This window comes from Ascaphus truei, chromosome 8 (assembly GCF_040206685.1).
Source record: "Ascaphus truei isolate aAscTru1 chromosome 8, aAscTru1.hap1, whole genome shotgun sequence".
NCBI classification, from domain to species: Eukaryota; Metazoa; Chordata; class Amphibia; order Anura; family Ascaphidae; genus Ascaphus; species Ascaphus truei.
In genome coordinates this window covers 63853880-63870439 of record NC_134490.1, presented here as the reverse complement: position 1 = coordinate 63870439, position 16560 = coordinate 63853880, and the positions used below count along the sequence as shown (strand labels likewise).

Sequence of the window (16560 nt, the reverse complement as noted above, 5' to 3'; positions counted from 1 at the left end):
CTCACTTCCATAGAAGTTCATGCATTCTTAATTGTGCATTACTCTGTTTCTCACTCTAATGAAGGCCAGTTTCCTGGTTGCAAAATGGGGTACAGTAATAATACAAAACAACTGAACAGAATGTTTACACTGTACTGTAGTAACTTTGTGTGTACATATACCGTATATACCTGAAACTCTATTACTACCAACAACATGTGCAATTTTACCTGAACATGCGGTTTGCTGAAGACCCCCTGTAGGCGATGTTATTAAAAAAGACTTCAAGCTCTTGATCATTATCGAAGTCAGCAGCGATCACAGTGCGGATTGGGGAAGGCATGGAGAACTTCTGAGTAGCAATATCCTGGACGAGAATAAGATGAGCTCAAAATGAGAAGTCGTTCCGGTTAACGGAAAATATTCACTTAAAGGACTTGTTTTAATAACACGGATGTTATTGTAAGAAACTTCAGAAAATCAGCAGAGCTTTGCATCACAACATAAAGAAAAAGCCTGACAAAAAAACATTGCCCGTTTTTACTACGCAGTGCTTAGGCTGGAAGATGTCTTATGGAATAGCAGTATTTAGTAAATATGGAGCAATATGGCCTACTGTATTCCTTACTTTCTGAGTGCATTTTCTTCATGTCTTTGGGAAGTTAACACCGACATACTTCATGTTTGAATAAATAATGATGTCATTTACAATGCAATTTTAGAACTGTAAAAGCCACATCAATGAAATAAGGATTTTTGTAGTTGTTGCATGATTATATTCTACGGAACAAAAGTCATATCACAACTAGCAGTCACTCCTTACCTAAAAGAAGTGCAGGACCCAAGCATGTGGCATCTAAGGGCCAAAATAATACATTTTGATGACATTCAGCTGGCGGGAAATAACAGAAGTCTGGACAGCCTTGTATTATGAGAGAGGAGAGGAGAATTCAAAAATGGACAGTAGCATCAGTCCATGACAACAACCAGCACAAAAATAAGCATGGAGTTGAATTAGTTGATTAATAAACCTCCTTGAAGTAAGTTATAATTGGGTTCTGTTCAATATATTTTCTTAGTGCAGGAGAAGTCTCTTTACAAGAAATAATTTTTGGACTATGCAGGTTATCCCTCCAAATAAGTTTTGTCGAGTTTCAGCAAATGCCATGTACAATCTCCACTGTCTGGTCCTTACCTACGGTACCGGTGCATGTTAATGCTGTAACTGCATTGTTATGGTCTTTTCCAGGGCCGTAGACGGGGGGTGGGGGGAGTGGGGTGAAGACAGCTGGGACTTCTGTCCCGGGTCCGGTAAGTACAGGAGCCCAGGACCCCTCCCGGCAAACACTGCAAAGGAGGCCTCCTGGAAGGAGTTTACAGAAGGGACCTGCTGGAAGTGTTCTTAGAGATGCCTGTCGAGGCAGCATGCTGTTGGCAGGCGGGAGGGAGGCTTCCCTGACAGGCACCTCTCTGGGCACCCTCCAGTAGACAGCTCTGAAGGCCCCTTCCCCAGGCCCTCTTAATCCTCCAGGGCAGCAGGAAGGCAGTGCGTACACGGCTCTGCTCTTTTTGTCGCTCTCCCCCTCTCACTCCCCCCTCTCATTCTCTCTCTTCCCCCCCCCCCACTTTGTCTCTATCCCCTCCCTCTTTCCTCCCCCGTCTATCACCTTCTCCCCTAATATCTCTCCCCGCCCTCTCTCTCTCTATATATATATAGTTCCCCCCCCCCTTTCTTTCCCCCTGAAACTTTTAACGACCCACCCCTAGGCCGTTATCTACTCTCCCAGGCCCAAATCTCGTTCTCCCCCCCCCACTCAGGGACCAACAGTACACCAGGGGGGGGGGCTGCACCTTTAATTTGTCCTGGGCTCCAAGATTTCTGATGGGGACCATGATCTTTCCACCCCATTGTCCTGCACTGCGGCATACATAAGAGTTTAACAAATACAGTCCAGTTACTGAAGGTCAACGTTCAGCTGGGCCTAGCACAGCCATGACCCCATTCCCTTTTTATTCTTTTGATAAACTAACCAAACGATATGGGATCTTATAGGAAGCCATACTATAACTAAATGAAGAAGTGAACCGTATATACTGTAGCTATACTTTTTATATACTAAGTTACACAGATAAAGTAGCACTGTTAGATGGCATTTAAAACACAGAACTCAAAACCTGTGTACAAACATTTATACAGCAGGCTATAGATAGCAATCCTCCAGTTCTTTTGGCAACAAACAGTATTTTCTTTGGAAACCTGTGATTTGTCAAGTACTGTACTGTATATACGACGGTTCAGTGTCACATAACATTGAACTCAACCACTTACTGTATGTCAAAATAAACTACTATTTAAAAGCTCTATGTTTTTTATCCGAAATTCGTTGAAATAACGTCCAGGTAATGGATAACTTGTAGTTTCATTAATTAGTCTCTTCTCCAGCACCGGGACGCAGCTTTGCAGGATATTGAAAAAAGGCCTATATTTCTCACTAAAAAGACTGGAAAATGGGTGTAATATTTTAGAGAACAAATGCTCTTTACACTGTAAGTGCAAAGCACTCAGTCTGAGGCCCTCTCACTCCCAGGAAGATTACGAGACATCAGAATTCGTAAAGTAAAATAAAAATGCTTTTCCAAGATTAGGCTATTCATTTGATTAACAATTATCAGGCAAATGAACAAAGACCATTAGGCGTGCAGCAGGTTCTGACTTCCCTTTCACTGATACAGTGTTTCGCTTCCTCCTTAAAGATAGCTTTTCAAAGCATATTTAATTAACCGTTGTAGATCTACTGCATAATGACCTTTTTCCCAGGGTGGTTAACAGCCCATGTGAAGGTTAAACATGAAGAGGGGAGTCTTGGTAGGCAGGCTCTATTATTTCACATCCCATCAGTTTTTTGATGTCTTTGATTTAAAAGGATTTTGTCCTGTTTCTGTTCTGCAGGTTTGAAGCAGTATCAAAAACACCGTGTTATCTGAGGGATGTGTTAGGCATCAGAACAAAGCAGAGTCATGGATTATTTGTACATTTGTACTTCATTTAAGATCTGTTCAGTCAAAAATGAAACTATTGTCGGTTATGCCTTGGGTTTTTTTTTTGTACATATTATTTTATTGGTTTCTGTTGTGTTGAACAGTAACCAGGCCATTTTCATTTAGCGTAGCCGTACAAACCTCAGTGATGAGCAGAGGCACACAAGGTGCCAATTAGTTGGACAATTACAGCAGTAGTGTCACCTATTCTGCCGCTTCTAGATAGGTGGCCTCTCAAAGACATTGATTCTGTCTCTTTACTGGACTCCCCTACCATCTAATTGGGAGCCATTTGGCCTCCCGATATCTATAATATGTGGTGCATCGCCGGAGTCAAGTATCAAAAACTAGAGAGAAAACCTACTATGGGTTATCAGATTGAGCAGGGCTTCCCACACTAACTGAACCTAACGAGAAGAACATTTCAGAAACGGGTATATTGGTTACCTAGCGTGGGTTTTCAGAGTGCTGCTCACGCCATTGCCTTCCATAGGACTAACGACTCAGATACATATGTACAAGCGACAGTGGATGACATACCCGTCATCAGCTTCTGCAATCGCAGAACAGCTATAGCAGATCTCTACAGGGCTGTATAAAGGGAGAACATGTGGCTGGGGAGAGAAGGGATAACCAGTCAGGTCCTTCCATAGCAGCCCCACATCTACATCCAGGTTGGTCCACCCCTCCGCAGTCCCTAAGGAACCTCAGTCCCTGATCCTTGCAATTATCTTGGGCCCAACAAAGACCCTTATTCAATATGCTGTGAACTCACTTCCCTGTGGCAGAAAAAAAATATCATACTCCCATTCATTTTAACAGAACCAAACTCTTCTTCAGCGCTGGAAAGCAGCTAGACATCATATTGAATAGGGACAAAAGCCTGGTGGTAGCCTTGCCTCTCAAAGGCCGCACTTATAGGGCAGGCGATGGGTGATGTCATCGGTCGCTTCGCCATTGCGAAAGTTGTAAATCAGTTTTGGAGACGTCGCTGGCTACAAGGGGAGTGACGTCAGCAAGGGTTAAGGCAGAGGGGCGAAGACAAGAGCAAGGGGGAAGGCAGAGGGGCGAAGACAAGAGCAAGGGGGAAGGCAGAGGGGCGGAGACAAGAGCAAGGGGGAAGGCAGACGGGCAGAGACAAGAGCAAGGGGGAAGGCAGAGGGGCGGAGACCAGAGCAAGGGGGAAGGCAGAGGGGCGGAGACAAGAGCAAGGGGGAAGGCAGAGGGGTGAAGACAAGAGCAAGGGGGAAGGCAGAGGGGCGGAGACAAGAGCAAGGGGGAAGGCAGAAGGGCGGAGACAAGGGCAAGGGGGAAGGCAGAGGGGCGGAGACAAGAGCAAGGGGGAAGGCAGAGGGGCGGAGACAAGAGCAAGGGGGAAGGCAGAAGGGCGGAGACAAGAGCAAGGGGGAAGGCAGAGGGGCGAAGACAAGAGCAAGGGGGAAGGCAGAGGGGCGGAGACAAGAGCAAGGGGGAAGGCAGAGGGGCGGAGACAAGAGCAAGGGGGAAGGCAGACGGGCAGAGACAAGAGCAAGGGGGAAGGCAGAGGGGCGGAGACAAGAGCAAGGGGGAAGGCAGAAGGGCGGAGACAAGAGCAAAGGGGAAGGCAGAGGGGCAGAGACAAGAGCAAGGGGGAAGGCAGACGGGCAGAGACAAGAGCAAGGGGGAAGGCAGAGGGGCGGAGACAAGAGCAAGGGGGAAGGCAGATGGGCAGGGACAAGAGCAAAGGGGGAAGGCAGGGGGCGGAGACAAAAGCAAAGGGGGAAGGCAGAAGGGCGGAGACAAGAGCAAGGGGGAAGGCAGAAGGGCGGAGACAAGAGCAAGGGGGAAGGCAGAGGGGCGGAGACAACAGCAAAGGGGAAGGCAGAAGGGCGGAGACAAGAACAAGGGGGAAGGCAGAAGGGCGGAGACAAGAGCAAGGGGGAAGGCAGAAGGGCGGAGACAAGAGCAAGGGGGAAGGCAGAAGGGCGGAGACAAGAGCAAGGGGGAAGGCAGAAGGGCGGAGACAAGAGCAAGGGGGAAGGCAGAAGGGCGGAGACAAGAGCAAGGGGGAAGGCAGAAGGGCGGAGACAAGAGCAAGGGGGAAGGCAGAAGGGCGGAGACAAGAGCAAGGGGGAAGGCAGAAGGGCGGAGACAAGCGCAAGGGGGAAGGCAGAAGGGCGGAGACAAGAGCAAGGGGGAAGGCAGAAGGGCGGAGACAAGAGCAAGGGGGAAGGCAGAGGGGCGGAGACAAGAGCAAGGGGGAAGGCAGAAGGGCGGCGACAAGAGCAAGGGGGAAGGCAGAAGGGCAGAGACAAGAGCAAGGGGGAAGGCAGGGGGCGGAGACAAAAGCAAAGGGGGAAGGCAGAAGGGCCAAGATAAGAGCAAGGGGGAAGGCAGAGGGGCGGAGACAAGAGCAAAGGGGAAGGCAGACGGGCGGAGACAAGAGCAAGGGGGAAGGCAGACGGGCGGAGACAAGAGCAAGGGGGAAGGCAGGGGGCGGAGACAAGAGCAAGGGGGAAGGCAGAGGGGCGGAGACAAGAGCAAAGGGGGAAGGCAGAAGGGCAGAGACAAGAGCAAGGGGGAAGGCAGAGGGGCGAAGACAAGAGCAAGGGGGAAGGCAGAGGGGCGGAGACAAGAGCAAAGGGGAAGGCAGAAGGGCGGAGACAAGAGCAAGGGGGAAGGCAGAGGGGCGGAGACAAGAGCAAGGGGGAAGGCAGAGGAGCGGAGACAAGAGCAAGGGGGAAGGCAGAGGGGCGGAGACAAGAGCAAGGGGGAAGGCCGAGGGGCGGAGACAAGAGCAAGGGGGAAGGCCGAGGGGCGGAGACAAGAGCAAGGGGGAAGGCAGAAGAGCGGAGACAAGAGCAAAGGGGAAGGCAGAAGGGCGGAGACAAGAGCAAGGGGGAAGGCAGAAGGGCGGAGACAAGAGCAAAGGGGAAGGCAGAAGGGCGGAGACAAGAGCAAGGGGGAAGGCAGAGGGGCGGAGACAAGAGCAAACGGAGACAACAGCAAAAGGCAAAACGGAGAGTTATTGTGTTTTCTTTATGCTGCCAATGTGTGCTATTTAAACACAAAATTACCTTTGTTTAAACCTATAGTATACACACCTCTCCTTGCACATCACACACACACACAGACACAAAGGCACACACAAAGACAGAGACACACACACAAAGGCACACAGACAGACACACACACACACACACACACAGACACAGAGACACAGAGGCATACTCAGACACAGAGGCACACACACATACACACACACAGGCACACATATAGGCACACAGACACACAGACAGACACAGAGACACACACAGACACAGAGGCACACACACATACACACACATTAGCACACACACAGACACACACACTCATCACACACCTAAAACCATGTTGTAAGTCACTAGGTGTCAGCATGTACTGTTGACATACACTCTGGTTATTAAAATCAAATTCTAGTGACTACAAGTATTTTGGTAGCGCTGTTGCTCCGTTGCGCCGTTGCGTCCACTATAAGCACACGTGACGGCTTCAATACAATTGTTTTTGCGCGACGTCGCGTCAACGGCACTATAAGCGCAGCCTAAGAAAAATGGTTATTGAGTCTAAACTGGAGTAGTGAAAATAGTTCAGCTCTATCACAAACCAAAGAGATAAAAGTTAAATGAAACCTATGTACAAAAAAAGCCAGATACTGTAAGAACATGAAACACCTTCCCTTATAGTCAGTGGTCGACAAATCACAAAAAAATCTACTCGCCACCTAGTACCAAACGTGTGCTGCTTGGGCCAATAGGAGCTCGCCACGATGTTAAATCCACTCGCCCGGGGCGAGCAAATGTATAGGTTTGTCGAACACTGCTTATAGTCATCACACCTTTGGTTAGGGATCATGACATTGTGAAATCCCTCTAGGGATTGAATGACATATTTAAAGACTTAATATATAAGGATATACAGATACAAAATAGGCAAAGTATTCAGGTATAATTGCATTTGAATTTAATATACACGATGTCTAATGGCTTTTATAATTTAAGCACAAATAACTGACTCCAGCAAGCACAAACACAAACCCCACAGAATGTACAAATCACACGGCTTTTAAGACGGGCTAATTAAGGGATTATAACTAAAGGAAGTAAGAATGAAAGTTATTCAAAATGTTAGGGTCAATTATAAGGCATATCACTGCCAGCTCCCTGTAGAGGTTTAAGAGGCATTACAAGTTATTTGAAAATATAAATATTTTAATAAAAACTGCGGGATGATTTGGCACTAAAGACTGAGATTTATATTAAATTGGGAAACTAAAAACAGTTTCTACCGTAACTTAACAAAGAAAGCCAAGACATTTTAAGAGATACTGCTCGTCCCAAATACTATTATTTCAGTAGTGTTTCCATAGACGGTATAACAAGACTTTGGTCCTGGTTTTGGAATTCCACTAATTAGTTATTAGGTTCAGGGTCAATTTAAAAGTGAAAACAGATTTTCAAATTATTCAAATGCATTTGTGAAATAGTATTACATACATGGGAATATTTTAGTGTAGTAATGACACTCCTACTATGATAAGTACACTTCTCACCTCTGTTTCCCTGTCCTCCTAAAGAGATAATAAGTAGTACTGATGTAGCAGACCTTATTCCTTCCACTGGTGTCCACCAATGGGTACAATAATGCGGTAATCCCACTGTGTTCCCCGCTACAACAGGAACAATTATGGTGGTTGCACGTGGTCCCGATCACGGAAGGCATGCAGCACTGAGCACAGAGGTGTACAGGTGCGCCGACGAGTATTCTAAAACTTGCCTTGGAAAATCTGGGGCAATCACCAACAAGATCCAGGTACATGCTGGGTACATGCTGCAACATTTCAGTGACATTTCTGCAGAGACTAATGGCCCATCGGATTAACACAGCAGTGGTCCCTGGCAGTCCCATTCAGTTTGAATGGGACTGCCAGGGTCCCCCGCTGTTAATCTGATGGGCCATTAGTCTGTCTGCAGAAATGTCACTGAAATGTTGCAGCATGTACCCAGCATGTACCTGGGTCTTGTTGGTGATTGCCCCAGATTTGTTTTAGAATACTCGTCGGCACTACAGTATGTAGGGGGTATGATAGCTTTTATTGGACCAACAAGTAGTTTATATGTTACAAGCTTTCGAACCTGTCACAGTCCTTCCTCGAGTAAGGCAGAAATATAGAAAGAAAATGATTATATACCGTGTTTATAAGAGGGATATCTGGTTGCAATGGATGTTGAGAAGAAGTGGGAAATAAGATAAGGTAGAAAAAGGTATCCTGGTGTGAAAAAGAACAGTAGAGACATAAATGGCTTTTCTCTACGTGAGGGGAGAGGTTAATGGGACAGGGCAGTGTATGTGTATAAATATCTATATCTGCTACAATGCGGATCCGCTTATAACGCGGTCTGAGCGTGGCTCCTGATTTAAAAACATCTCCATTATTTTAACATTCAATGCTTTATTGCTAACGGACACACACACACACACACACACACACACACACACACACACCATGTGGGAATTGAACATGAATACAATTTATATAATACACATGCAGGAATCAAACCCAGGACCTTTCATATGCTAGTACCAATTCCCTACCTGCTATGCCACAGGATCGGTGTGATGATACAGACTCTATAAATATATTTAACATCTACAGCACAGTGTAGTGGACTTTTTAGAGTCTGTGACATCAAACAAGCCCTTTGGCTTGCAGGTAGAGAATTGGTACTAACATATTAAAGGTCCTGGGTTAGATTCCTGTATGATATGATATAATTTATAAATTATTATTTTATATATGGTGTAGGGTGTGTGTGTCATGTGACCCTTCTCTGCACTTGAAAGTCTACGTAAGTGCCACACACGTGGACGCAGCCTGAAGCAGGGAGAGCTGTAGAGAGGAAAGAGCTGCAGATGCCGGTAAGTCCTTGCGCGGCGACATTTTATAACGCGATCCCGGTTATAACGCGGTCTCATTCTGTGGACCTCGAGGACCGTGTTATAACGGGGTTCAGCTGTGTGTATGTATATACCCACTATAACTATTTTAAAGCCAGAAGGAAGTCAAGCTGCCCAGAGGATGTGCCTGGCTCAGGAGATGGACTTACCCCAGGAGTTTAAAGTAAGGACAATTTAGTCTGGTTGTGTTGTATTGCCAGTGATTCAGCTATCCCTGAGTTTTGTTTAATAGGTAAGCGGGGTAGCCATTCGGGATAGTTATTGGCAAGATGGGTACTGTGTTGTTAGTGCTCAGAGAGGAGCTAGGCATTTTGTTTTATTGTTGCTTTGTTTTATGCCTGCAAGAATAAACCTGCTAACAGATTTGTATGCTTCCTGCCTTTAATGTGAGAGCAAAGATCCTGCAACGTGGCCGAGTTGTCACTATATATATATACTAAAAATGTGTGTAGATACTATGTGATCCCTATTGGTATATTGGGATGGAATTACAGAGTATTTGTATGTGTAAGAGACAGCTGTGTGTGCATATATATATAGCGCAGTATGTATTGACATGGCCATTAGCACTCATGGGAAGAGAGTTCTCTCATGTCAGTAGTGACTCATAAAACTTTGGTCTCGGTTGCTCCTTTTTGCATTTGCTGAGGAAGATGATATCGCTGTCTAGTTGTGCCTGTTTATATATAAAATCTATGCTAACAGCGTTTGGAGAAATTGCCTACACAGACTGCCACTGTGTCGATGCACACCTGTTACAACTTGTAAACAAAAGGATACACAACTGCTACAACTTATCTCTTTGTGGGAGCATGAATGTGTCTACCTTTTTTCTGTGACTTTTATGTTTCTAAGTGGGTGTTTTCCCACTGTGACATGCATCTATTACATCTACCCAAGAGGAGCCGTGTTCTCAACTAGTTTAGCATGTTAAAGATACTGCTTTCATCACTAAGCATTACCTGCTTATTATATATTATACTCTGCAGGGGTTTCCTGGGTACTGTTTGCTTTATCCTAGGGGTATTTTTTTCATCCTTATACAGTATGTATGCATTTCTTTGACTGTACTTTGCCACAGGAAAGGCTTTCACATTAGTTCTGTTCCATCATGTGTATCCTCATCTTCATTTTGCATATGTGTACTTCTCAGACCTGCAGGTCATTACTCTCAATGGGAACTAATTATATCTCATTGTCTGTGTTAGGGCAATTCTTCAATTCTAACTGCATTTATGTCCGCAGTCTAGTATTAGATTCTATTTGTGTTCCTTACATTTTCTGTTCACATTCATGGGTTTTGTTGCTTTATGTCTAATAAAGTTTTCTGTTGGTCCCCGCTTTAGTCTTAATCTGTCTTTTTTATCAAATTTCCCTCGTTTTTGATTTTGGTCTATAAGAAACTTTTTTGTATATTCATTATTTATCACAGTGTTTTATGTGAGTTTTCTTCTTTTTGTGTTTGAGATATATATATATGACAAAAAGAGAAGAAAGCGCCCCATCCTAGTGTATTATATTAAGATACAAAATTTAATGTTCCATAAAACTCCAACAAATGCGCACTCACAAACATAAAAAGTGTTAAAGCATGTAATGAGTAATACTCATTCACGAGACGCTGGAAACTGCTGCTGCGCTCACACTTCCTGCTCTCACAAGTTGTATGGCACCTCTGAACTACCGTCCAGCAGGAACTCCAGAGAGTGTGCAGCTACTCCTGTTCTCAGCCGCAAACGAGCTGTGGTGAACAGTGGTTTGGGATAGGAGGAAGGGAGAAGGTAGGACCAAGGTGACCAAATCGCTGATGTGTCACCATGAGGTGGCGTCCCAAAGTCCCAACAAACAGCGCGTCAGCGTCGCAGAGTTCTAGAGTCTGAATGAAAGTCCCGGATACAGAACAGGTCTGGTGCAATGACCATCACTAGTAAAAACTAGTATCCCTACGCGTTTCTTCACACTTGGGTGATTTCATCAGGGGAGTTTTATGGAACATTAAATTTTGTATCTTAATATAATACACTAGGATCGGGCGCTTTCTTCTCTTTTTGTCATCTAGATCCAGTGGGAGATCGTTGTTCCTTTCAGAAAGCTGCCTACATCCATACAGAGGGCCACCACCCTTCCATTTTAATAGGATATTTTCATCATATGGTTTTGTGGACTCTGATTCACTTCATTATTTGTGGTTTCATTATCTTTTTTATATTTTCCTTTACTCCCCCAAGCACACTTATTTTATTTATTTTCATTTTTAATTTTATTTTTTCTTATACATGCATGTTTATATGTTATATTTGAACAGTCATTGGTAATACTAGTTTATGTTATCGATTTAGTTTTTATTTTATTTTATATTTTTATTTTTGGTATAGTGCTAGAGCATCATTTTTTGACATATATTAGGTTCCTTTATTGTATATTTTTTTTATATAAATTTTTTCCTATATACAGGCATACCCCGCATTAACGTACGCAATGGGACCGGAGCATGTATGTAAAGCGAAAATGTACTTAAAGTGAAGCACTACCTTTTTCCTACTTATCGATGCATGAACTGTACGGCAACCGTCATATACGTGCATAACTGATGTAAATAACACATGTGTAACAGTCTCTATAGCCTCCCCGCTTGCGCACAGCTTCGGTACAGGTAGGGAGTCGGTATTGCTGTTCAGGACATGCTGACAGGCGCATGCGTGAGCTGCCGTTTTCCTATTGATCAATATGTACTTACTCGCGAGTGTACTTAAAGTGAGTGTCCTTAAACCGGGGTATGCCTGTATATACTTTATACATTGATTATACAGTTAGTTGGTAATACATTGCAGACAGATACTCAAAGCGCAGTCTTTTTTGTATATTTGTATATATATGAGAGAGAGAGAGAGAGAGAGAGAGAGAGAGAGAGAGAGAGAGAGAGAGAGAGAGAGAGAGAGAGAGAGAGAGAGAGAGAGAGAGAATCTGACTGTATGCTCATTTGCTTGTCCTAGACAGGAGTGCAACCCTGCCTTTCACCATTATCACCCAGCACACAGTGCTTCCACTGCAGCAAGGGGTTCTGGGAAAGGACACGCAAATGAGCACACAATTTTTATATATATATATATATATAATCAAAAAATAAATAGATGATACCGTTCTGTGGCTAACGAAATGCTTTTATTTGTGCGAGCTTTCGAGATACACTGATCTCTTCTTCCGGCGAAGATACAATGAATGAAGCAAGCAAAAGGGAATACTTAAAAACAGTGTCTCTGGAATGTTATCTGTGCTGGTCCTTCCCCTGGTGTGGATGTGTTTTATGGCTAGAGGTGACAAAAGGTTCCTGAAAGCAAGTGATGTAAGAGTGTGTGTGTGTATCGGCTAACACGGTACTGATACCTCTACACGTGTATATATATATATATATATATATATATATATATGTTTTTGTGTGTATATATATCTATATATAGATATATATACATAAACACACACATGACACATATATGCACACTAGCACATGTATATGTACATATATGCACATCTACATTAATGCATACATATATACATCCTTTAGTATTTGTCACATGCCAGACACTTGTTTTTCGTTTAGTGTTTAAGAAAAACAACTAGATCTTATTAACAGCAGTGACAAGTCGAACAAAAAGGTATTCATCCCATTATAACGCGCTCATTCAGTTAATATTCCATAACTACTCCTACTGGATTATTGCTCATACTATTGCTTCATGTAACAAGCCCTGAAATGAAATGCTTGTCGGTCCCAATCTCTTATCTGACATATTTACCTCCTTATTGCCTTTTTTTTTCTTCTTGTTCCATGCTGCTGGCACTTTTTACGCTCTGTGTATTTCCTCGCTTTCTTTCTGTTTCTCTTTAACACCATTCTCTTTCTATGTCTATTTGTACATTTCTGTGCCTTCCAGTCACTTGGATTTCTGCCTTGCTCAGCATTCTCGGAAGCGTATGCTTGCAAGAACTGTAAATCAGTGGGAAGCCAGGGAAGGTGGTTGAGGGGGGTGGGGAGTGTGTCAGACATCCTTTAAAATGTCCCCAGGCAGTAAAACCTCTGTGATCTCTGTTTACTAAAGATGATGATAACACTAATTGAATGTTTCAGTGGTGAATATAAGGGCTTCTAATTCCAGTCCGATTTGACAGAGCTGTGCAGTATGGTAAAGTAAAAAAAATGGCCAACAGAAAATGTTCTTTAATAACTACTACATTACTATTATTGTAATGTTTTATTTTACATACTCAGAGCCGGATTAAGGGGCGGGTACTTGCTAGGGGCGCCAACATAAAAGGGGTGCCGCAGGTCACACCCGCCATGTACTGTAGGTAGGGATGTGTATTAGAAACATATATCTTTTAAAGCATGGGGAATTACATCTGTAATTAGGGATCGCATATAAATGATAGTAAACAAGATAGAGTTCCTGACTTGAAGCACTTAAAACCTTACTATCACAAACGGCACTTGTGTGAGCACGTGACGTGGATATGTGGCAAGGCTTAATACACAGCCGATCCACTTTTCACTCATGCAGGGTCCCTCAAAGCTAACTTCTGGAAGGTTATCAACAACATATTGGAGCCTTCTAACCATCAACAACCAAGTAATATCACTATGGAGGATATTACTCTGACAAACCACAGTGACAATGCAAATGCATTCAATGACTACTTTGTGGGGTGTGCTACTAACTTATTAGTGAAAAACATCCCAAACCACAAACATGAACCTCATTCTGTGAGTACCCCTAAAGCCCCACCCTCTCCCAACACTGCTCACAATATTCAATTTGTCCCAGTATCCGAAGAGGAGATTACACAAGCGCTCCTCAAATTAAAACTAAGCAGCCAATGTGGACCTGACTTACTGCAATCTAAGTTCCTAAGACTTGGCGCCCCAGCCATCGCCAAACCAATTGCTTCCATAGTGAACTCTATTTTGTCTGCAGGCCATATCCCTATGACCTGGAAAACTGCTAGGAGTTGTCCCAACCTTCAAAAGGGGGGACAAGAAGACTGTCTCAAACTACAGGCCAATCTCTCTTCTCCCAATATTATCCAAAGTCATGAAAAAATGTGTTCACTCCCAATTAAACTATTACTATACCAAGACAAATTTCCCTAGCCAATTCCAATCTGGCTTTCACCCCAAACACTCAAACGTAACTACCCTGCTAAAAGTTTGCAATGAAATCCAATGTGGAATGGAACGGGGACAACTCACTGGTGCAATATTCCTAGATTTTGCAAAGCCTTTTGGTACTGTTGATCATGTTATCTTGCTCTGGTATAGGAAAGCATGCTTTAAACTTTACCCATCAGGTAGATCCCAACATGTGTCCATCTCAGGCTCTAACTCCAACCCCTTGGATATCACCTGTGGTGTCCCGCAAGACTCTGTTCTGTGGCCCCTACTCTTCTCAGTGTTCATCAATGATCTTCCCATAGCTTGTAAGGGAGCTTCAATACACATGTATGCCGATGGCAGAATCTTATTTTCACACAGCCATAGCCTCTCCGACCTTGAACAAATACTTCAATATGACTTTTTGAGACTTGAAAATTGGATTTCCCAAAACAAACTGTTTTTAAACACTGACAAGACTGTAACAATGGTATTTGGGAACGAGGCTAAATTTTGAAAGCTTCTAATGACTGAGCTCCAGATCAGAACCATCGCTAACACCACCCTAACTCCTGTTACTCATTTTAAATACTTGGGCATATGTTTGACTCCCATTTAACATTCGGGATGCACATTGATACCCTGACATCCAAAACCTATGCCAAACTAGTTGTATTTTACAGGAACAAATCCTCCCTAAGTCTGCTGATCACAAAGCGTATCGCACAGCAGATGCTAATGCCAATTATCGACTTTAGGGACATAGTATATGGCTCGGCACCCCAAACCCACCTTAGCAAACTTGACACCCTCTACAATTCAATATGCTGTTTTGTTCTCCAATGCAACTACACCACACACCACTGCGAAATGCTCAAAGAACTAGATTGGTCATCACTTGAGTCTAGGCGCAAAGTTCATCATTCCTGTCTTGCCTTCAAATACTTTCTGGGCAAGCTACCCATCTATCTGAACAAGCTCCTCACCCCTACCACATGCAGTACTTATCATCTGATATTTGACTCCAAAAGACTGTTCATGGTCCCAAGGTTCAGCAAAGTATCCAGCCGCTCCTCCTCATACCATGCACCACAAAACTGGAACAATCTACTGGAGACTCTCACAGCCACCAACAGTCTAAGTTCTTTCAAAACTAAAGCTGTCTCATTTTAATCTGGTCTGTAACTGTTACATACGCCTGCTATGTCTTGTATATAATGTTTACCCTGTTCACTTATGTAACTGTATTTGTAACGATGTATTATTTGTAATCTTAACTCTGTGCCTAGAACATATTTGAAAACGAAAGGTAACTCTCAACATATTACTTCCTGGTAAAACGTTTTATAAATTGCTGCCACCATCAAAGGGATACCAAAATGTAATTCCAGAGCTTTTGTTCTCTCTTTACTATACAAAATATGTATTTAGCACACAAAAATCTATTGTATCAAAATGTGTTCAAAAATGTAATACTCTCTTAAAAATGTGCACAGTTCACTTAGAGCCCAAAACATTGCTTATTAAATTTTAGATTTAATAAACAAAAGCCGTACAGTGCTTCGGTTACAGAAAAAAGATTACAAAAATAAACAGTACAATATATGCAGACCGTTCCTTAAAAATGAAAGGAGTAAAATAGTATCTACAGTAATTACATTTCTGATGACATCATCACATTTTCTTTAGAGAGGCTTGAAGTTGGAAATATGGAAATCCATGTCTGCCATAGACCTGGGTGCTCCACTCCAGTCCTCAAGTCCCCCCTCCCCCAAAGGTCTTCAGCATATCCCTGCTTCAGCACAGGTGGCTCAATCAGTCCCTGCTGCGAAGACTGAGCCTCTGATTGAGCCACCTGTGCTGAAGCAAGTATATGCTGAAAACCTGACCTGTCGGGAATCCTGAAAACTGGAGCTGAGCACCATTACCATAGACAACACACCCTCAATGTTGTATTTCTAAATTCATATTCCAAATGCAGGATTTTTATCCTAAATCCCCTTAATTGAAACGCAGCATAAGCCCACCTTCTGGGCCTATCTTTAACCCTCCTTCATCAATCTCTAATGACACTTATGGCTAGAAAGAAAAAACATTTTTTTTTTTAATAAAAAGATGCCTGATGTAGAAAATGCAGGGAAGATAATCAGGGCTCCACGGATTTGCTCAATAAACAAATTTATTGCCAATAGACTTAACGTTTTGGCTACACAGGCCTTTCTCAAAAGCAGAAACGTTAAGTCTATTGGCAATAAATTAGTTTATTGAGCAAATCCGTGGAGCCCTGATTTTCTTCCCTTCGTTATACCCTGGATTGATACAGAGAATCCTGAACCAGGAGCACCGGTAGTTGTATCCCCTTTTTTCTGATTATAATAGTGTGCAGCAATTTATATTTTTTCTATGATGTAGAAAATGCC

General features: G+C 43.4%; 1 protein-coding gene across 3 annotated transcripts in view; it reads right to left on the bottom strand.

Moving 5' to 3' along the window:
• CRTAC1 (cartilage acidic protein 1) overlaps positions 1-16560 on the bottom strand; it is a 317696-nt gene that overhangs the window by 39001 nt on the left and 262135 nt on the right. For all 3 annotated transcript variants that reach the window (XM_075612348.1, XM_075612347.1, XM_075612349.1), the window contains exon 8: positions 210-346. In XM_075612348.1, the coding sequence (XP_075468463.1) occupies positions 210-346 (137 nt within the window). The remainder of the gene's footprint in view (positions 1-209; positions 347-16560) is intronic.